This window comes from Canis lupus, unplaced genomic scaffold (assembly GCF_011100685.1).
Source record: "Canis lupus familiaris isolate Mischka breed German Shepherd unplaced genomic scaffold, alternate assembly UU_Cfam_GSD_1.0 chrUn_S1610H1801, whole genome shotgun sequence".
Lineage (NCBI taxonomy): Eukaryota > Metazoa > Chordata > Mammalia > Carnivora > Canidae > Canis > Canis lupus.
The window spans coordinates 75,239-97,841 of record NW_023330451.1 but is presented as its reverse complement, the minus strand read 5'-3'; the positions used below and the strand labels follow the sequence as shown (position 1 = coordinate 97,841).

General features: G+C 42.2%; 1 protein-coding gene across 1 annotated transcript in view; it reads left to right on the top strand.

The window, feature by feature from the left end:
• LOC119878430 (radial spoke head 10 homolog B-like) overlaps nucleotides 1-22,603 on the top strand; it is a 47,315-nt gene that overhangs the window by 11,035 nt on the left and 13,677 nt on the right. Inside the window, 11 exon segments of the mRNA XM_038589056.1 lie at nucleotides 1,199-1,375; nucleotides 2,290-2,449; nucleotides 3,037-3,158; nucleotides 7,124-7,313; nucleotides 9,391-9,505; nucleotides 10,445-10,524; nucleotides 10,627-10,775; nucleotides 12,994-13,101; nucleotides 16,854-16,994; nucleotides 19,244-19,369; nucleotides 20,904-20,997. Coding sequence (XP_038444984.1) covers nucleotides 1,199-1,375; nucleotides 2,290-2,449; nucleotides 3,037-3,158; nucleotides 7,124-7,313; nucleotides 9,391-9,505; nucleotides 10,445-10,524; nucleotides 10,627-10,775; nucleotides 12,994-13,101; nucleotides 16,854-16,994; nucleotides 19,244-19,369; nucleotides 20,904-20,997 — 1,462 coding nt within the window.

Here is a 22,603-nt window from a genome sequence, read left to right as displayed (position 1 = left end):
TTAGGGGCATCCACCCCCACCATCATCTTCAGAACTCTTTTCATCTCCTCAGGCTGGGACTCTGTCCCCATCACTCACTCACACCCTTTCTCCCAGCCCCCTCCTCCACCCCTGGCGCCCACCATTTATTTTCCTGCCCCTATGAATCTGACTCCCTTAGATATCTCATATAAATAGAATTATATAGTATTTATTCTTTTGCAACTGGTTTATTTCACTTAACATCGTGTCTTCACGGTTCATCCATCTTATCCATCTTATTTTTAAGGCTGAATAATATTCTGTTGTATGTTTATATCATCCATTTGTTTATGTGTTCATCCATTGATGAACACTTGGGTTGCTTCCACCTTTTGGTTATTGTAATAATGCTGTTATGAACATGAGTGCACAAGTATTTGTTTGATTCCTCGCTTTCAATTCTTTTCAGCATATACCCAGAAGTTCTAGGAAGATATATACAGAGTCATCCCATTGTGAAAAAATTGTGTCTTTCTATGTGTTCTATGTACGTATGTGTAATACATTGACTCACTACATACAATTGCATGTGCCTGGGGAAAATACAGATGAATTCTCAAACTCTCAAGTAGTGGTTATCTCTGCTAAGTGGGATTGAAGAGGGAGCATTTTTTTTTTTTTAATGAGGCTGTATGTAAAAATAAATAAAATTTAAGGTAACGATTTATCAGTATCAAGTCAGGCATTTTATATATACTATATTCAGTCTTTATATCCAACCTGCAGGATAAGTGTTATTTTCATTTTATGGATGAAACCCAGAGGGCTTAAATAATTTGCCTTACGTCAAAAGGCTGGTTAGTAAGTAGATGACACAGAGGCTGAACCCAAATCTGTGTGACTCTAAAATCCATGTTCTTTGTCCTTTGAAGTGAGTCATTGTATTTGATCTATTGACTGAATTTTATTTTAATTTTAAAAGATTTTATTTATTTATTAGAAAGCAAGAAAGTGCAAGTAGAGGGAGGAAGAGGTATAAGCAGATTCTGTGCTGAGCTCAGAGCCTGACGTGGGGTTCCATCTCATGACCCTGAGATCATGACCTGAGCCCAAATTAAGAGTTGGAAGCTTAACAGACTGAGCCACCCAGGTGCCCCTATTGAGTGAATTTTAAATGGATTCAGGTAAAAAGAGGAAATATTTGAGTATTTCCCATGGAAATTTGTTTTGTTTTCAGAATGGCTTTGGAACACACTCATGGTTTCTAAAGAGAATCCCCAACTCCCAATACCCTTTAAGAAATGAATACATAGGAGAGTTTGTGAATGGATATCGTCATGGCCATGGAAAGTTTTACTATGCCAGTGGAGCCATCTATGAAGGAGAATGGGTGTCCAATAAAAAACATGGCATGGTAAGTGCAGACGTGTGAAGAGCACATTTTAAAGATTTTGTGAAGGAACTGGAATACCATAAAAAGCATGTCATTCTTTGGTAAAGTGCATAATCCATTTTTGCATAGGATAACTTACTGTTTTATTAAAATGATTACATGAAATTTAAAACAACTTTCAACATAACATCAGTATCCTATATATTTAGAAGATATTTACTTAGTTTATGTTATGTACATAGATATGTGTGTTAGGGTGGTTTTGTTCACAAGTAACGGAAAATCTAGCTTACTCATCCACAAACAATAAAGAATAAATTGGTGTTTTTCTTTCTTTTTTTCAATAAATTGGTTTCAGGGTTGGTTTGATTCAGCAATGCAGTGATGTCAGGAGTTTTCTTCCATTTACCCATGATGTCTGCTACCATGTTGTCAGCTTTACCCTTAGGCTGCCCCTCCCTCATGACCACAAGATGGATGCTGTGGTTCCAGGCTTCACATCCACATACCACACTAAGTAGAAGGAGAGAAGAAACTCTCTTCTGAGAAGCTTTCCACAAATATCTTCAGTGTGGCTGAGCTGACTTGGGTCATTTACTTACCTCTCGATCAGACTGACTGTTGGCCTGTGTTGGACAAATAGCTAGAGAGCTGCTATTTGGTGATGGGCACTCTGCTAGTCATTAGTATAGTTTAATAAGGCACCTTCTGTGACCTAGAGATAGCTGAGGAGAGGTTGTGGGACAGACAGAGGAGGAGGAGGAGGAAGAGAGAGGATTCACACAGTGACTCGAGAATCTAGGAGCCTGATTCTATGTGAGCTAAGTGCATGCCTTAAAAACAAAAAACTCCAAAACAAAACTCCAAATCCTTGAAAATGGTACAGAAGTAGATTAGCAGTGGTTTTCCTGAACTGTAAATCTTTCTATCTGCAGGGCCAATTAACTTTCAAGAACGGGCGTGTGTATAACGGTGCATTTTCCAACGACCACATAGTGGAGTTTCCAAATCTTGAAGTTGAGTTCTTAAGTCACCTGGATCTGTCTTCAGAGTCTTCCATCAAGAGCCAATACACTGGATCCTCCATCAGTGCTGGTAGGGGGTGTGCACCTGTCAGATGCATGCAAATTAATTTAAATTATCAATAGAATCTACTCATCAAGACACACTGAATATTTCAGAAAACAGAAGTTTCTGTTTGTGGGGGTGCGCCTGGGTGGCTCAGTCCGTTGAGTGTCTGCCTTTGACTCAGGTCACGATCTCAGTGTCCTGGGATTGAGGCTGGGATCAGGCTCCCCGCTCTGCAAGGAGTCTGCTTCTCCCTTTCCCTCTGCCCGTCTGCCCTGCTTGTTTGTGTGCTCCATCTCAAATAAAATAAATAAATAAATCTTTTTTTTTTTTTTAAAGATGTTTCTGGGGGAGAAACTGCTTTCTTAGTAGGTTTTTGAAATACTTTTCTTTTTTTTTTTCTTTTTTTTTTTTTTTTTTTTTTGAAATACTTTTATATCCCACTTTGGTGGAAAATAATTTTGACCTAACATTGAAAACAATTTTTTTAACTTCCAAAAGCATTTTATTTTCTTTTTCCAAAAGCATTTTAATTTGCTAGGTGCAGTGGTAACATTGACAACTTTTAACATTGCTTTTCACCATTATCCCCTCTATTTGCCTTTATTTGCTAGAAATTATCAGAAAGCTCGATAGCAGTGAAAGTATCTCTGTGTTAGGATCAAGCATTGAACTGAATCTCAGTTTGCTGCTGAGTATGTACCCTGAGAAAGATCAAGCAGAGGAAAAGAAGCAGGTAAAAACCTTTCATATTGTTATACATTTATATTTTAAGCTTAAATATCAACAGTCTCCACAGTCTTGGGAAAATATAGCCTTAGGGTAGCTGTCCTGTGTGTCTTTCATAAGCCAATAGATGCTTTGTGTACCATCCCATTTAATTTGCAAGGCAGCCCTAGTGAAGAGGCTTTGTGAGTAAACAGAAGCCTAGATAGAAGGACTCAGTGAATTAACTAGGCCCAAGTCATCCTCACCTCCAGCTTTGGTCTGAAGGCCAGGGCTGTGGCACCCCAACTACAGGACATTAATTCTGCTGTGAATTATTATGGGCTGCTGGGATTTGAAAGAACTTTAAACTCCTAAAAATCATTAGAAATCTAGAAATCCGGGCAGCCCGGGTGGCTCAGTGGTTTAGCACCTGCCTTCGGCCCAGGGCATGATCCTGTAGACCCAGGATCAAGTCCCACGTTTGGCTCCCTGCGTGGAGCCTGCTTCTCCCTCTGCCTGTGTCTCTGCCTCTCTCTCTCTCTCTGTCTTTCTCTCTCTCTCTGTCTTTCATGAATGGATGAATAAAATCTTTAAAGAAAAAGAAATCTAGAAATACTAAGAGACAGGGAAAATTATGTGTACGCAGACTTCATTTGATTAACATCTGGAAAATCCCATCCACCAAATTACATGTTAGTATCACGATCCCTGCTTTGACTGGGGTTTGGTATGATTCTTCTGTGAAACCATTGTTGAAGATATTGCTTGCTACAAGAGAACCAGTGGTACCTCGAAATTGCAAGGTGTGTGCCCCTTTGCTCTTCCTCTTTCTTGTCTCCTCTGGCCCCAGTTCTGTGGGTCTCAAAAACGATGACTCTCCATCCCCCATACTCCCCTCTTCTTGTCCCGGCCAATGTTGTAATTCAGGCTACAGACATCATTCACTTCATCTGCTGCCAGATTCTTGTTAAAAATAAGAACCTTGGGGCACCTGGATGGCTCAGTCAGTTAAGCGGCTGCCTTCAGCTCAGGTCATGATCCTAGGGTCCTGGGATTGAGCCCCATGTGGGGTTCCCCATTCAGCGGCAGTCTGCTTCTCCTGCTGCTCCCCCTCCTCATGTTCTCTCTCTCTCACTCACTCACTCTCTCAAGTAAATAAATAAAATCTTTTTAAAAAGCTAAAACAAAACTTCTCTGATATTCTTTGTTATGAAAATAGTACACAATACATGTAGAAAATTTAGAAAAAAAATGCAGATAAGAGTTATGGAAATAGTACACGATACTTGTAGAAAATTTAGAAAAATGCAGATAAGAGTTATGGAAATAGTACACGATACTTGTAGAAAATTTAGAAAAATGCAGATAAGAGTTATGAAAATAGTACACGATACTTGTAGAAAATTTAGAAAAATGCAGATAGGAAAAAAATGGAAGAGAATCTCCACCCAGACAAAATCTGGTGACCATCTTTCCAGTTTTGTTCTGAGCAAACATAATTAGAATTGGAGCATTCTGCTCATATAATCTCTTTTTTGTGTGTGTATTTAATCATAGCTCTTCAGTGCCATTAAATATTCTCCTACAATATAATTTTTAGGTGAATAAATGAACATGCATTGATTCACTCCAAAAGGAGTGGTATCCTTATAGTTTTTTTTTTTTTCTCTCTCCCCCTTTCTTTCTTTTTTGGTTTACATATGTATCATTCAGTTTCCACTTTAGAGTTCTTCCCATGACAAAACAGGTAAACAACTACAAGTTTAAAAATAATATTGACTATTTTATGATTATAAAAGCACATGCTCTTTATAGAAAATTCAATTATAGAAAATAGGACCTAGGAAATGAAAAAAATCTGTAACTTGACATTTTAGAAATGCCTCTAAAAATGTCTAATGGTTACATGGTATTTCATAATATAGACATATTACAATCTAGTTAGGGAAACTTCTTTTTTTTTTTTTTCTGAACCTTTTGAGAGGACTTGAGCCCTACAGAAGAGCTGCACAAGCGAGGTTTCTGCATCCCTGCCACTAGCTCCTTGGCACATGAGCATCTCCCATCGCTGCAGATTGGAGACTGAAGCTGAGACATGGGCCTCGCTTGCCACCAAAACTAAGCCATGGATTTTAATTGAATTTCACTTTTTCTCGCAGTGCTCCTTCTCTGTCGCAGGATCCCACCCCAGGCCCCACGCCGCATGCAGCAGTCACATCTCTTTAAGTTCCTCCGTCTGTGACGGAGCCTCTGCCTTCCATGGTACTCCGTGGCCTCCAGAGCTTGGAAGATTCTCGCTCGCTTACTATGAAGAATGTCCCTCCATGTGGGCTTATCTGCTGTGTTTGTTATATGTATTCGTTATTGTTATTGGATCATTTTGTCAAGATGCAGTATCTTTTTTCGAGCAGGGATTCTGGACAAGCTCTCTTGCCCTTCTAGCTCTGGCCTCTTCCATCAGGTAGTTGCCTTGGCTACCCATGTCCTGTTCCTGAGTGTATATTCAGAACCACCTCGGATCTGATATCAGCCTCTTGCCAACCTGCCCCTGTCAATCTCCCTCCTCCTTACCCTGCACTCACATGGTAATAATGGCCAGCATGTACACAGGAATATGCGCTGGGCATGTTTCCAAACACCTTTATTTTGGTAAATCCCCCCAACAGCTTATGGGGCTGGAACTGTGGTTGTCCCCCTTTGCCAGTGAGGCAGCTGGGGCAGAGAGCAGGGATACCCTTTATCCAGGTCAGGCAGCTTTCCTGGAATTCCAAAAGCACCTCAACCTCTCTGCTTCCCCCACCCCAGCTTCCACTGGGGGGTGGGGGCTGATGTCTGTGAAGGTCTCATTTTTTTCTGTGCTATGAGGCTCAGTTCAAGTACAGCATCCTCCAGGGAACTTCCTTGGGATCCACCTGTCCATTCTCCATGGCTCTGTTCTACCAGTGGCACTTCCTTATGGTGTCTTTCCCAGGTTTTAAGCTTCATGAAGAAAATTCTGTGCTTACTCTAGAACAGTGCTTTAGATAGGGCAGTCTATATATGTTTATCCAATTGAATTAAAATTTTAAAAGCAGGGATTAATGCTAAGAAGAATCAGATGCCTGATGCAACTGCCCAGGTGGGACTCTTCCATCTCCTTGGGGGCCCCAAACACCAGTCCTCACATTTCCTGAATATTTCATTTGGGAGGGAGAGGCAGAGCGTAAGTGGTTTTGGAGAACAGGGCACTGCATATGCTGCAGGGTTACATGTATGGGGAAGTCAAGGTAGCATAAGGGTATTGAGAGTTGGGGAAAATTATAGAAGGTGATTGGGGACAGAGAGGGAGGTTAGTAATGAGTATGAGTATCTTCTATTTCAGACTTTCAGCAGGAAGTATGATGTTAGTTGCATGTTTTAAATCAACCAAGGCTGGGTGTCTCAGTCAGTTGGGTGTCCGACTCTTGATCTCAGCTCAGGTCTCGATCTTATGGTTGTGCATTCCAGCCCCACGTGAGGATCCATGTTGGGTGTGGAGTCTACTAAACAACCAACCCACCAACCAACCAACCAACCAACCAAGCTGGTTGAACCAGCCTTGCGATCCCAGGATAAACCCCACTTGGTGTTGACTTATTATTTGTTTTATAAATTGCTAGATTTCATATACTCCTATTTACTTGAGGATTTTTGTGTCTGTTTTCATGAAAGATATTGCTTTGTAGACTAGAGGATTTTATTGCTGCCCATTCAAATAGGATGCTACCACATAGCAGTATGAAAGCAATTCCATTGTACTGATAACAGCACTTTTTAAAAATGTTATTCAGAAAATGCATTTTATTAACTGGAGATGAGTGGAGAAAATATAACATTTGTTGAGCTCTTACAGTGATAAGAGTTAAATGCTATTACTTCACATATGTTATCCCATTTAATTTACAAAACGTGTTGTTTCTTTTGCTTTTGTTCTTATTAGGCAAGATTAAGACATGCATGGTTTTTTCTTTGTAGGTAGAATATGCTGTCTTAAGAAATATCACAGAATTGAGAAGAATCTATTGCTTCTACAGCAGCCTAGGATGTGATTGCTCTCTGGATAATACCTTCCTGATGACAAAGCTTCACTTCTGGAGGTTTCTAAAAGACTGCAAATTTCATCACCATAATATAACTCTTGCTGATATGGACAGGGTATTAAGTAGTGAGTATTCCAGATCCACATCTTTTGTGTTTTTTTAATTAAGATTTTATTTATTTATTTGAGAGAGAGAGCGAGAGAGAGCGAGCATGAGTGGGGAGAGGAGCAGAGGGAGAAGCAGACTTCCTGCTGAGCTTGGAGCCCAACACGGGGCTTGACATGGGGCTTGATCCCAGACCCTGAGATCATGACCTGACCTGAAGTCAGATGCTTAACTGACTGAGCCACCCAGGTACCCCAACATCTTTTGGTTTAAACGGTAGTATAACATCATGTCACCATGAAACCAGTCAGAAAATGTGGAGGGAGTGAGGAAGACAGATCTTGGGAGAGGTGTTCCAGAAATCAACACATGGTTGTCTTCCCAAGGTGCTTAAAATGTACTTGAGACAATTTTGTGAAATAATGGCAGCAGTGAAAGATTATCTACAGCAGGGCCTATGGGCTGAATCCAGCCTCCTGCCTGTTCCCATAAGTAAAGTTTTATTGGAACACAGCCATGCCCATTTTCTCATGCACTGTCTGTGGCTGTTTTTGTCCTATGATACCAGAACTGAGGGGTTGTGACAGAGATTGTGTGGCCTACAAAGCATAAAATATGTACTGTCTGGCTCTTGACGGATAAGTTTGCCTGCCCCTGATCTGTAAAACCCACTAAAATCGTGAGGTCAGAAACAGAGAGGATTAAGGAGGGCTTGTCATAGCCGAGAAAACACTTTAGGTTGTCTTGGGCTTGGGCTTGATTTCAAATGAGAAAGTTCATGTGATAAACTTAATACCTTTGAAGATTTTACTCCTTACAGTTGAATTCTGAGAAGCAGGCCTTGAAAACCTCAAATTATCTACCTGAAAAATAAAATATTAGAACTAATACCTATTTACCTGAAATGTAAGTGTTTGACACAGATTTAGAATCTATTTAGAATTAGAATCATCGGGATCCCTGGGTGGCTCAGCAGTTTAGTGTCTGCCTTCTGCTCAGAGCATGATCCCAGAGTCCCAGGATCAAGTCCCACATGGGGCTCCCTGCATGGAGCCTGCTTCTCCCTCTGCCTGTGTATCTGCCTCTCTCTGTGTGTCTTCATGAATAAATAAATAAAATCTTAAAAAAAAATTAGAATCATCAATCACATGTGGCTCAGACCACTTTGAAAAAACACTGGCACACGGTATCTTGTAAGTTTCTTGAGCAGTGACCAGATCGAGATCTTTTGAGTGGTACTTAAGTTTTAAGTGGGTGTGTATATGCTGCTCATTGGTATTTACTAGCAAAAAAGATACTCCGTCAAACTCAGTTCTTTGTATTGCATACCAGGAGCAAAATAAAAAATAGAAGGCTTTAGAAAATACTAGGCATCAAAAATGAAATCTTGATATTTGCAACAAATATGGATAGACCTTAAGAGTGTTTTGCTAGGTGAAGTAAGTCGGACAGAGAAATACAAAGAGTGTATGATTGAACTTATAAATGGAACCTAAACAAGAAGGTCACAGATATAGAGAACAGGCTGGTGGTTGCCAGAGTGGGGAGGGGTGGATGAGATGGGTGAAAGGGGGGGTCAAAAGATACAAACTTCCAGCTATAAAATAAACGTGTCACAGAGGCTGTGACTATAGTTAAAAATACGGTGTTACATGTGAAAGTTACTAAGAGGGGGTGCCTGGGTAGCTCTGTTGGTTAAGCTTCTTCCTTCTGCTCAGGTCATGATCTCAGGGTCCTGGGATCAAGTCCCATGTCGGGCTTCCTGCTCAGTGGGGAGCCTGCTTCTCCCTCTCCCTCTACTTCCCCTGCTCCTGCTCTCTCTCTCTCACTCACTCTCTCTCTCTCAAAAAATTGAATCTTAAAAAAAAAAAAAAAAGAATAGTTGCTAAGAGGGTAAATCTTAAAAGTCCTCATGGCAAGAATAAAAGAGAAATTTTTGTAACTCTGTAGGTGAAGGATATCAATAAGACTTATTGTGGCGGTCAATCTGCAACATATGGTGAATCATGTCGCAACACTTGAGTACAATGTTGTATTGTCAATTACACTTCAATTTAAAAAAATACTAGGCATCCTTTCCAATTTTCTTTATTTTAGCCAATAGTGACATTCCAGTTGAAGAAATTCATTCTCCGTTTACAACAATACTTTTGAGAACGTTTCTGAATTACCTCCTGCTCTTGGCTTACCGCATCCATCACAAAGAATACCAGTAAGTACTACTTCCAGGGCTCTGAGTTCATCAGGTGCCCCACGTTTCACAAACATTAACTACTCAACCATGAGATACCAGATTAAAATTTAGAATACCCCTCAGATGCGAGTTATGTTTCCATATTGAATACTGTTCTCAGGATTTTACTCAGAAATGGTCACCACCAACTCTTCCATAGGCTAGAATTTCCTGTCTTTCTCAGGGAAAAATGGATACTTTATCTTTAAAAAAAAAAAACTTTTTATTTTGAAATAAATTTAGTTTTATAGAAGTGTTGCCATATTAGTACAGTGAGTTCCTCTCCATCCATCACTCAGCTTCCCTGAACAATAACGTCTTGCACAGCCACAGAGCACTTATCGTAGTGAAGAAACAAATGTTGGTTAATACTAATGAAATCGCAGACTTTATTTGGGTTTTCCAAGTTTCCCCTGATGTCCCTTTTCTGTTCCATGTTCTTTGCGTTTTGTTATCCCATATCTTCAGTCCCTACAACCTGTAATAATTTCTTATACTTTTTTTTTTATGACCTTGACACTTTGGAAGACTACTGGTCAGTTATTTTGTAAATATCCTTTGATTTTGGTCTGCTGATGTGTTTTCATCATTTCCCTGAGGCTTGGGTTTTGGGAAAGAATACATGGAGGTGAACTGCCTCTGGCATCACATCACATCACATCACATCACATCACATCCATCACATCAGGGGTATGTGATGTTGGATTGTCTTATTACTGGTGATGTTAACCCTGTAATGTTTGGTTACTGAACATTTGGCTAAAGGGGCGGTAGCCAGGATTCTCTACCATAAATATATTGTTTCTCCCTTTCTGTACACTCATCATTTGAAGCAAACTACTGAGTCCACTCTGTAGGGAGAGGAGGGAATTAAGTTTTATCTCTTGGACAGAGGGGTGACTGAATCTGTCTTGGCAGAAACAGAAGCCCATCGCTCTTTCTGTGTTTTACCAAACTGATGACTGAGAACATTCACCCAAATGCCTGCCGTGTAAAAGGTAAATACAAAACTAACAGCATTATATTTATTAACTGTTTTTCCCCCAGAATGTAGCTTTGTAATCATCTTTTGACTGTTTATCTTTCCATTATGTCTTTAGGCAATTTATTCAGTGGACAGCAGCGAACACTCTATTCCATGAATTATATCGACAAGACCTGGGAGATTTATACACTTTACTGCAGACCACACACAGCTCCTCCCCACGAGCCTTCCATGAAGATGCGACACTTCCTCTGGATGTTGAAAGTAAACACTCATGATCGAGACTGGTTTTATATTAATAAAGAATTTTGGCTATTTTTTTTTTTTTGAGAAAGAGTGAGAGACTGTGTGCACACAAGTAGGGGGAGATGCAGAGGGAGAGAAAGAATCTCAAGCAGGGTCCACGCTCAGTGCAGAGATGTGGGGCTCAATCTCACGACATTGTGATCATGACCTGAGCTGAAATCAAGAGTTAGATGCTTAACTGACTGAGCTACCCAAGCACCCTAGCATTTTGGTTTTCAGTAAAGAAAGGGGCACCTGGGTAGCTCAGTTGGTTGGGTGTCTGCCTTTGGCTCAGGTCTTGATCATAGGGTCCTGAGATTGGGCCCCACATCAGGCTCCCTGCTCAGTGGGGGGTCTGCTTCTCCTTCTGCCTCTGCCCTTCCCCCTATACACACACACACACACACACACACACACACACACACACACTCTTTCTCTCTCAAATGAGTAAATAAAAGAAAGAAAGAAAGAAAGAAAGAAAGAAAGAAAGAAAGAAAGAAAGAAAGAAAGAAAGAAAGACAATGTATTCTAGCTGTGATACACAATGAGGTGAAGATCAGGGATCTTCATAGCCATTGAATGTTTGCTGAGCCTCTTTGGGAAGAAGTGAGTAATTCTGGGATCCATAATGGAGGAAGGACCTGAGGCAGAGGGAGCACCACCCCATGTGCTTCCCAGTGAGGGGAAGGCACAGGCAGCCTCAGTGCCTTTGCTAATGCAGACCTTGCCATGTAAGAGAAGATGAGGTGGGGGTGGGGAAGCAGATGTCATTTAAAAAAATGATTGTTCATCAAAAAGTAATTTGAAGAAGCTAATAGTTTATAAAATAGGATAGTCCTACAATATCCTTGTACTAACTCTTGGCAGTTTTTGTTTTAATTTACACCATGGGAAGATAAATGAGAAAATGAGTCAAATACTAATAGGGAATAGAGTGCTTTCAGGAGGTCTAACAGTGTCGTGTGTGTGTGTGTGTGTATGTGTGGAAAAGGGACAGTGACCTAGTGTCTACTAGAGGAAAGTAGCTTGTTAGAAGTATGTGTGTTTGGGGGAGGAGTATTGTATGGCTGTTTATTTGTTCACTTTCCTCCTTTCTCCATGGCCTCATATTGAAGAGACGAGGTCATCATTCCTCTAGATGGGTCAGCCTTCCGATTTGGGCTGGCTGCATCCTCCCAGAGATCATTACCATGTTCTTCTCTTCCCCCGCACATCCACTGAAGCAGTACAGTTAGAGGCTTGTCTGGATTCTGGGTTTCTTCCCCTCACAAAGCCACAGGTGGTTCTGTGTTGCATCGCCTCAGGAATGTTCCCGTTGAGTGATACTGAGATGGATCAGTGGGTTCACGTGGTGTCAGTACGATTCTTCCAGTAGAACTTACGAGCCTGGTTTGCACGCAGCTTAGGAGAGAGGAGGGTGGGCCAGCACAGAGCCAGGCCCTGCGAGGTGCACTTTCACTTAATCCTTAATCTCGGCAGCACTGACTTTAGGAGAGACAGTGTGTCCTGGGCCAAATGCTCTCTGGTTCAGTATCTCCGAGAGCAAACCTCCTGTTTGCAGTGTTGATGCGGACAGGGTCTACACCTGGACTTTCAGGGAGTCTTCTTGTGTCCAGCCTGGCCTGCAGCATTACTTCCAGCGGGGTCTCCTTCCTGAGTGCCCACAGCACCCTGATTTTGTGGCCCCCAGTGCACCATCTCCCTACTTGTACAGCTGGGCCAATAACTCACATCTGGATCATCTACTTTTCCAACCCCTCGGCCCTTTGTTTATGCCTCTAAAGACACTTTTCTTTTTGGAGGGATTAGGGAAGGTCTAGAGAGGTAAATACCAATGTTAATCTAGAATGCTTTTCAAGAGGATCAGTTTCAAAGATACGCATTTCTAGAACATCTCCTTAAAGTGTCATATGGGGGATCCCTGGGTGGCGCAGTGGTTTAGCGCCTGCCTTTGGCCCAGGGCGCGATCCTGGAGACCCGGGATCGAATCCCACGTCGGGCTCCCGGTGCATGGAGCATGCTTCTCCCTCTGCCTGTGTCTCTGCCCCTCTCTCTCTCTCTCTCTCTGTGACTATCATTAAAAAATAAAAAAAAATAAAAAAAAATAAAGTGTCATATGGATATAAATTGACACTAAAAATATGTAGCTATTTGTAATTACAGGCCATTGTGGTTTAATTGGTTGATTCTTTTGCAGGACTTTAAAATGATAAATAAAGAATTAACAGCAACCAAATTCGTGGAGGTCATCGCAGAGGATAATCCTTTCATACATGACGGTGTTGACAGCAACTTTGAACTTGAGGTTTGTAAAGAGGTGTCACAAATAGTGCAGATATGGTTGAGGCTGTCCTGCCTTGGATACAAATAAGAACCAAGATTTGACTGAAAAGCATTCTAACCCCATACATAAATATGTGAATGTCCATATGCATGTGTGTGTATACATACATGTGTGTATAGCTGTGTGTATCTATATAGCTGTATCTCCTTGATTGTTAGAAAACTAGAGTTAATATAACAAAGAATATTTCAGATGTCAAGAAGTAGTGAATGAAGTCAAAAGGATATGAAACTACAGTGGATCCTTGAATAACACAAGTTAGGGACACTGACACCCCTATGCAGTCAGAAATTCAGGTATAACTTTGATTCCCTCAATGCTTCACTACCAATAGCCTGCTGTTGCCTGGAAGCCTTACAGATAACATTAACAGGCAATCAACATATATTTTGTATTACATACTGTATTTTTTTTTAAGATTTGTATTTATTTATTCATGAGAGACATAGAGAGAAAGGCAGAGACATAAGCAGAGGGAGAAGCAGACTCTGCACAAGGAGCCTGATGTGGGATTGGATCCCAGAACCCTGGGATCACAACCTGAGCCCAAGGCAGACATGCAAGCCCTGAGCCACCCAGGTGGCTTTATATACTGTATTCTTACAATAAATAAGCTAGAGGGAAAAAAATTAAAATTATAAGGAAGAGAAAAGACATTTGCAGCACTTGTATGCATAGAAAAAAATCTGCGTATCGGTGGCCCCACACACTTCACATTTGTGTTGTTCAAGGGTCATCTGTATGATGCTATTTCTTGGATAATTTAGCAATTTAATACACGTGTGTGTTTTTCTGGGAGATGAGTCCTATAACCTGTCAAAGACACTGATGGATCTCTAGTGACTTAGTCTAAGTGCCTTCAGTTTTCAGCACTCCTTGCAGAAGGGCTTTGGCCAGTTCAGCCTCCCCAGGCTCAGTCTTTTCTTCTATAAACGGAAGTGGTGCAAACCAGTTAATCCTTCCTCCTGATTGCCCCTCGCCCGACCCCTGCCACCAGGAATCTACTCCTTGACCTTGAGCATTTGCCTCTTCTGGACAGGTCCTAAAGGGTGGGATCTGTGTGGCTCCCCCAACTCAGCTAACACCATTTGCGTTCAGGCCACAAGTGACTCTGTGATGACCTACCCCGGGGGGTGTTGCCGTGGCACCTGAAATACCATGTCTCCCACCTCAAACATGTTCTTCCCCTCTTTCCCTGGTCTTCCACTTCCCTCACTGCTGGTTCCTTTCCGACTTCTGCCACACTCATCCTGTCCAAGTGCCCCAGACTTAGGCCTGGGTCCTTTTCTCTAGCTACGCCCATCCTTTGTCTCATAATCATTCTGAGGACAAGGCCAGTGTTTGTATCTGTAACCCAAATCATGCGCTCCAGCTCCAGACGGCCTAGCCAGAGTGGCCTCTTGGGCTTCTAACAGCCCAGAGTGTCCCACACCCCAAACTACAGCTGTGACCCTCATCCTCCCCCTGTGTACCCCCTGTGTTGATGGCACTCCACCCTCTAGTTGTCAGGCCCCCTCCCTGTCTCGATGATTCCTCTCATAGGCCACATTCAAATCTTCAGATCTTTTTGGCTCCACTTTCAAGTATATCCAGGATGTGGCACCTCCCACCACCCGCACTGCTTCCACCCTGGCCGAGCCACCCACTGTCACCTAGAAAGCCGCTCACTAATCTTCCTGATTCACCTCTTATCCTCCCACTGCCCAGGGCAGCAGCCAGGTCACTCCCCTGCTCACACCGTCCAGCTTCCCATCTCACTTGGAGTAAAGGCCCTCAAGACACTGATGGTGCCACCTTGCTGAGTCCTTGTCTGACCACTGAGTCATACTTGCCTCCAAGCTGTTCCTGCGACACACCCATCGTGCTCCTACCTCAGAACATTTAAACTTGCTGTGCCCCACCCCGCCATTTTTCTGGGGGCTTAAATAACAGAAATGTAGTGCCAGTAGTCACTGAGTTAAGGTAGAGCTGGTTCCTTCTGGGGCTGTAGGAAAGGCTGTGCTCTGGGCCTCTCCCCTTGGCTTGTTAGGTGGCCATCTCCCCAGGTCTCTTCATATTATCTTCCCGCCATGGGTCTGTCTCTGTGTCCACATTTCCCTCTTATAAGGACAGTGGCCATGTTGGATCAGGGCCCACCCTAATGATCTCATTTTAACTTGATCTCTAAAAATATTATCCCTAAATAAGGTCATATCTGAGGTGCTGGGGGTTAGGACTCCAACTTTTTTGGGAGACATAATTCAGCCCATAACAGTCTTCCCTTTGCTCTCTCACCCCCCATTCATGTCCTCCTTAAGTGTAAAATATATTCATCCCATCCAGTGTCTCCCAAGGACTTTGTCATTCCAGTGTCTACACTGGGTGAGCTCCCCACCTGCCACTGTGCTGCTTCCACCTCACGATACTTGTGAGTTCCCTTCAGATCTTATCCAAACTGTAAGAATAACTCCATTTTGAACAAAAACTTTAGGCTGCTTTTCTCAAGCTGACAGGCAAAATCATAAGCCAGGATACACAGAGTAGGCTAGAGCTATTAATTGTAGGCACTGTTTCTATCCGTCTGATGTTTACAGAACACCCACAGTGCGAGGTGGGGTGCTGTGTCTTCAAAGTTTGCTCTCTGCTAGGAGAGGAAGATGTAGGACTGACATGAGCAGAACACCTAGTAAGAAAGCAAGATTCTTCTTGTTGTGGGTCACGCTTACAAAGTGGATGTTTGGTATCACCTCAAGGCCAGTGACAATGGGTGCCTGTGTAGGGGCAGGGACCCACTGGCCTGTGCTTTTACTTAAGATAACAGCTACAAATTACCAGCCACTAATGATTCAACAAGTGGGATGACAGGCACTTCACACCAGGATCTCATCTGATCCTCATGACAAAGTATATGGTACTGACGCATCTTACAGACGGAGAAATTGATGCTCAGCGTGGTTCAATTCAGCAAATAGCAAAGTCTTTGGGAGGTGGGGTTTGGCATAGTGGTAAGACAGTTTATGAGCTTGGTGGGTAGTGAGTGAGAGTTAGGTGGGGTCACAGGAAGAGTCAAATTTGGGGATAAGAAACTAAAAGTGTCCTGCCCTTGAGCTAAGCAAATGTCTCATTTACCAGCCATCTTTGGACAGGTGTCAACCAACTGTTAGCCTAGAGGACACTGAGGTTTCAGGGATGCTAAGCAGATCCCTGGCAGCAGGCAGGGGCTGGCCTGGCACCATCGGTCAAATGAGCAAGCCTGTTCCAGCTCAGACTCACAGGGCTCTGGGTTCAGGACCAAGAGACAGGTGAATGATCAAAGTCCAAGCAAGCTGTCCCTGCTGCAGGTGCTGCTCGGGTGGAGGCAGGCCCATGGTCAGGTGTGCACACAGCCGGGAGGGGCATGGCTGCCAAGTGGGTAACACCTGCACTTGTCACTTCAGATGCCACTGGTCTAAGTAGCTTAAGAAAAAAGGAAACCCTTTCTAAAATGTCCTCAATTAATTAATATAAAATAAACGTTTCCATCAAAATAGAAAATGGCTTATAAGTCTAATAATTGAATGCACATAATCTTTTAAATATTGTAGTTCTTATTTCAAAGAGGCATGCACCCATGATAGGTGGGTGTTGAATGAGGTGGTACCTCTGGAGAAAGAAGCCAACACCCAGGTGACTCACTTGTCCACCTCAGAGTATGTCAGAATGAATAAGACCCTTTATACTTTCTTATGTTTCAGCTGGTTTTCCTGGAATTCTTTGAAGCTCTCTTAAGCTTTGCACTCATCTCTGTTACTGAACAAATGATTAAAGAATATTTAAATTTTCCAAATGAGGACCTGTCTGGAAACAAACATGGAAGCCCTTATATGATGAATCAGGTAAAGGTGTCTTAGAATCTACAGAGCAAGAAATGGTTTCATTGTGGCATGGTTAAACCAATATCAAAACTATCTTGGGTTTTTGTCACCTTTCAGGAAATAATTTAAGACTTATGAAAAAACTTGAGACTTCCTTTCATATTTTGAAAGAGTATATTGTATTTAATTTAAGTCCTTGGGAGACACCTGGGTGACTCAGTGGTTGAGCGTCTGCTCTCAGCTCAGGTCATGGTCCCAGAATTGAGTCCCAGGTTGGGTTCCCCTCACGGAGCCTGCTTCTCCCTCTGCCTACCTCTCTGCCTGTCTCTTATGAATAAATAAATAGAATCTTAAAAAAAAAAAGTTAGGTCCTTGGTCATGACCTAGGGCGTAAACTCCAAACCACAGTAGCAGAGATATCCTGATGAAGGTCAGAGTGCCAACCAACACATTGGGTGGACAAGAAGGGCTAGAATGAAATGTTTCATTACATGATCTAGAGTTTACCAGAGTGGAGAGCCTGTCCCAGAGTGAAGATGTTAAGAAACAGCTCCTGAGTGTGCATGAGATGTTAGATGGGTCCCTTAGGATGTGGCCGGCTCATAGGACAGGCCTGCTGGACTCAAGGCCCACTGCCAGACCTTGGTGGAGTAGGGGCAGTGTCAGCCACCCTGTTGAAGGATCCAGCTGCTGGGGCAAATTGATACCAAGTAGACGTGGGTGAGGCTGTCAGGTTAAATAGGCTTAGAGGATTTCTGAGTTTTGAGCCATTCATTTGGAGCCACAGGGAGTCTTGGGGGCCAATGGAACTCTTCAGACCTGCGCACACAAGCACATTATTTATTGTGTAAAGAGCGACTCTTTCTTTTTTAAAAATTTTTATTTATTTATGATAGTCACACAGAGAGAGAGAGAGAGAGAGAGAGAGAGAGAGAGAGGCAGAGACACAGGCAGAGGGAGAAGCAGGCTCCATGCACCGGGAGCCCGACGTGGGATTTGATCCCGGGTCTCCAAGATCGCGCCCTGGGCCAAAGGCAGGTGCTAAACTGCTGCGCCACCCAGGGATCCCAAGAGCGACTCTTTCCACAATTCTCTGATGTGTCTCAGACTCTTTGTGTGCTGAGAGAGCTCTATGTTCAACTTTACCTCACAGTCTACCCAATAACCAGATAGGCCTCTTCTAGATTGAGGATATGACTGATGGCTTTTCTGGATCACTGGGGGCCTTATCATGGGCCGTGGTCTGGGGCTTGGCTCTGAGGGAAATGAATGTCTGCCTTGAATTCATCCGTGATTTCATAGATGGCATCACATGGATTCTATCTAATAACCGAGTGTGAACACTGGTCTAGGCGGTCATCCTCAGAAATCACTGGACCATGTGCACTTCAGTTTTTTAATATGTCATTCCAAATGTCCAACAAGGTAAATCCTATTATATCCATACAATAGAGTATGACTCAGCAATGAAAGAACTCATGATATAGGACAAGGATGAATTAAAATAATTATGCAGGGTGAAAGGAGTCAGACAAAAAAAGTACAATTATATAAAATTCTAGAGAGTGTGAAGTAATCTGTAGTGACAGCAGATCAGTGGTTGCCTGAGAATGAGGGAAAAGGGGGGATTCCCAAGAGGTACAGGAAGCTTGGGGGTGATGGATATGTTCACTGTCTTGACTGAGGTGATTGTCTCTCAGGTATAGACATGTCAAAAATCATCCAATAGTAAGTATACTTTATGTGTAGCTTAATTGTAAATTATACTTCATTAAAATCGTGTGTGGGGGCACCTGGGTGGCTAAGTAGGTTAAATGTCCGCCTTTGACTCAGGTCATGATCTCCGGGTCCTGGGATGGAGCTCTGCATTAGGCTCCCTGCTCAGTAGGGAGTCTGCTTCTCCTTCTCCTTCTGCCCTTCCACCCTGGCTTGTGCTTTCTCTTTCTCATAAATAAATAAAATCTTTATTTTTTAACTAATTAGTCATTAAGATTTACTTATTTTAGAACCACCCAGGTGCCCCAATAAATATATATTTTTAAAGATTTTATTTATTTGTTCATGAGAGACACAGGCAGAGGGAGAAGCAGGCTCCATGCAAGGAGCCCGATGCGGAACTCGATCCCGGGACTCAGGGATCACGCCCTGAGCCAAAGGCAGATGCTCAACCGCTGAGCCACACAGGCATCCCCCCAATAAATCTTTTTTAAAAATCGTGTTTGTGTCTCCATGGAAACCCCAAATCATCTTATGTGTTTGTCCTTGCTCAGAACATCCAGAACAGGAGTTCAAGTGTAGGAACAAGCCAGGAATCAGATCTGGAGGATGGCAGCACCAAGTCATCTTCAAGCAAGCTGGGACTCATGCTTGATCTTAGCAAAATAAGGAGATCAGAGGTTTGCATGTACAACTATAACCACATAACAACAGTTACCTGGTTGCAGTATTAACGAGTTTTGCTCACCTACTGTGTGATGAACACGCTTCTATGTGCTAGTGACCTGCAGTGAAGCAAAAACCTGTCCTCTCGTGGACTTCACATTCCAGTAGGAGAGGGAGACAAGTGAACAGTAATAATAGCTAACTAAGACTCCTGGGGTGTTTACCAGGTGCCATGCACTTCTCAGGAGGAGCTCATTTGACACCCCAAACCACCTTCGGGTACCGTTCCCATCTGTAGGAGGGAGTTGAGGCATGGAAAGGTTAGGTAACCTGCCCATAGTCATGGATCCAGTAACTAGTGGAGCCAGGGGGTCTATATGCAGGCAGTCTGACTCCAGAATTTGCACCCATTACCACAATGCTACACCTCCTCACATTTACGAGGTACAAGTGATAAGGTAAAAAACAAGGCAGGCTGTGGAGTGACAGGGTGAAGTGGTGACAGGTCTTCTGATGAAGTGACATTTGAGCACATGTGAAGGAAGTGGGGAAGCAACCATGGGATTATCTGGAGGAAGAGTATTCTGTGGATGAGAGAAAAGGGGGGAATCCCAAGAGGCACAGGAAACTTGGGGTGATGGAAATGTTCACTTTCTCGACCGAGGTGATTGTTTCACAGGTGTAGACAAGGTGTAGACATGTCAAAAGTCATGGGCATGAGGGTGTATTTGAGTTGTTGAAAGAAAAGTGGATCAGCAGGTGCAGCCACACCAGAGTGGCAGGGCACAGGAATTCAGTGGGGCAGCTGGGCCAGACCAGGAGGGTGCCCAGCCATGGTGCGGGCCTGGCTTTCCTTCTCAGTGAGGCGGGAGGGCCCCAGAGCAGAGATCAGTAGGCTCCCTATAGCTTCACTGTTGACAAACTAGTAAGGAAGATCTTGGAATTATGTGCAGGCTTGTCAGAGGCTGCGGAGTTTGAGAGAGAAAGAGAAGGCCAAGATGATTCAAAGCCTTCTGGTCTGAATGACTGGAAGACACAGTTGTCATTTGCCGTGAGGGAAGGCTGGAGTGGGGGGGATGGAAGTTTGGGGGCAGAATTAGGGAGCTGGTTTTAGACACGTTAGGCTTAAAGTAACTGATCAGACACACCCAGGGGGGCACAGATGGAGACACGAGCCTGGGGTTGAGATCTAGTTGGAAGCAAAAATGTGGATGTGAACAGATTATATCTGGAAATTAATGCCATTAATATTGGGACGTATACACAGTTAACTCTATGCACTAAACACTTTCCAACATCCCAGGGAAGACTTTCAAATCTTTGGTTTCTTGGGAGGAAGGTTTTAGTGGATATAATAACTGTTTTAATTTCCTTAATTGTACAAATAGCAATATTTTATGCAGGTTAAAAATAGTCAAAGATAGTCTCTTTAGCTTAAAGAGAATGGCCTTGTTAATAATTTTCTAATTATTTGTAATGCAGAAAATTAGTTTTAATCCACACTGATGCAGAAATCATATTTTGCTTTATGATTTTTTTATGTAAAAGCCCAAGATCAAGAAGTCTCTAAGTAATGAAAGAATTTCCAAAATGAACTTTAAATCTCCAGGAAAAGGGCTAACCTTTCTTTTGTCTCAAAATGGTGAGTATTTGAATTACTGAATTCTAATGTTTGCATACTGTTGCTTAGAAATGATATAATTCTTATAAAAATGTACAACTGTCTTTTAAAAATATAATTAGGCTGGTAGCGCTACTTCCAATCCTGCCACCCACTTGACAGAGTGAGTTCACTTTCAAGGCATGATCTTGCTGAGGTTTTTTTGTTTTTGTATTTTGTTTCTAGTTCTGTTGAGATGTAAGTAACTTACAGACTGTCGCAGGTATACAGCATAATGATTTGACATATGTATGTTGTGAAATGATCACCACAGTAGGTTTTGTTAATACCCATCATCTCATATAGATAACCAAAAAAAATTTTTTTTTCCTTGTGATAAGAACTCTTAGGATCTACTCTTAACAATTTTCTTCTGTATCACAACTATAGTTGTCATGCTGTAGATTACATCCCTAGTACTTATTTATCTTACAGCTGGAAGCTTATACCACCTTCTTCCAATCCCTCTTGCCCCCAACCGTGGCCTCTGGTAACCACAAATCTGGTCTCTTTTTCTGAGCTTTTATTTTATTATTTTTTAATTTTTATGTATGAGTAAGATCATACAGTGTTTGTCTTTCTCTGGCTGGCTGATTTCACTTAGCATAATGCCTATAAGGCCCATCCATGTTGTCACAAATGGCAGGGTTTCCTCCTTTTTAGCAGATGAATAGAATTCCATTGTATATATACCACAACTTCATCTATCTATCTGTTGGACACTTTAGTTATTTCCATGACTTGATTATTATGGATGCAGACTTCTCTTCCATGTAGTGTTTTTGTTTCCTTTGGATATATTCCCAGGACTAGAATTGCTGGGTTATATGGTACTTCTATTTTGAATTTTCTGAGTACCCTCCATTCTGTTTTCCAGAGTGAATGCACCAATTTACAATCCCTCCAACAGGGCACAAGGGCTCCTCTTTCTCCACAGCCCCGCCAACATTTGTTATCTCTTGTCTTTTCAATGGTTGACATTCTGACAGGTGTGAGGTGATCTCTCATTGTGGTTTGATTTGCATTTCCCTGATGATAAGTGATGTTGAGCACTTTTTTTCCCATGTACTGGTTGGCCACTTGTATATCTTCTTTGGAAAAATGTCTATTCAGATGCTTTGCTTATTTTTAATTAAATTTTTTCTGTTGAGTTGTAGAGTCCTTTAAATATTTTGAATTTGAAGCCCTTATCAGATATATGGTTTGCAAATATTTTTTCCTGCTCTACAGGTTGTCATTTCATTTTGTTCATTTCTTTTGCTTAATTTGATGTCATTCCACTTGTCTATTTCTGATCATGTTGCTTATTCTTTAGGCATCATAACCAAAAAAATCCTTGTCAAAATCCATGTCAAGGAGATTTTTCTCCCGTTTTCTTTTAGCAGTTTTATGGTTTCTAATTTTACATTTAAATTCTTAAACAATTTTGAAATAATTAATATAAATGGTGTAAGGCAGGGATTTAGTTTCATTTTTTTGTATGTGAATGTCCAATTTTCCCAACACCACTTATTGAAGAGACGATCTTCCCTCCATTGAACATTCCTGGCTTCCTTGTCAAGTACTGACTATACACATGGGTTTATTT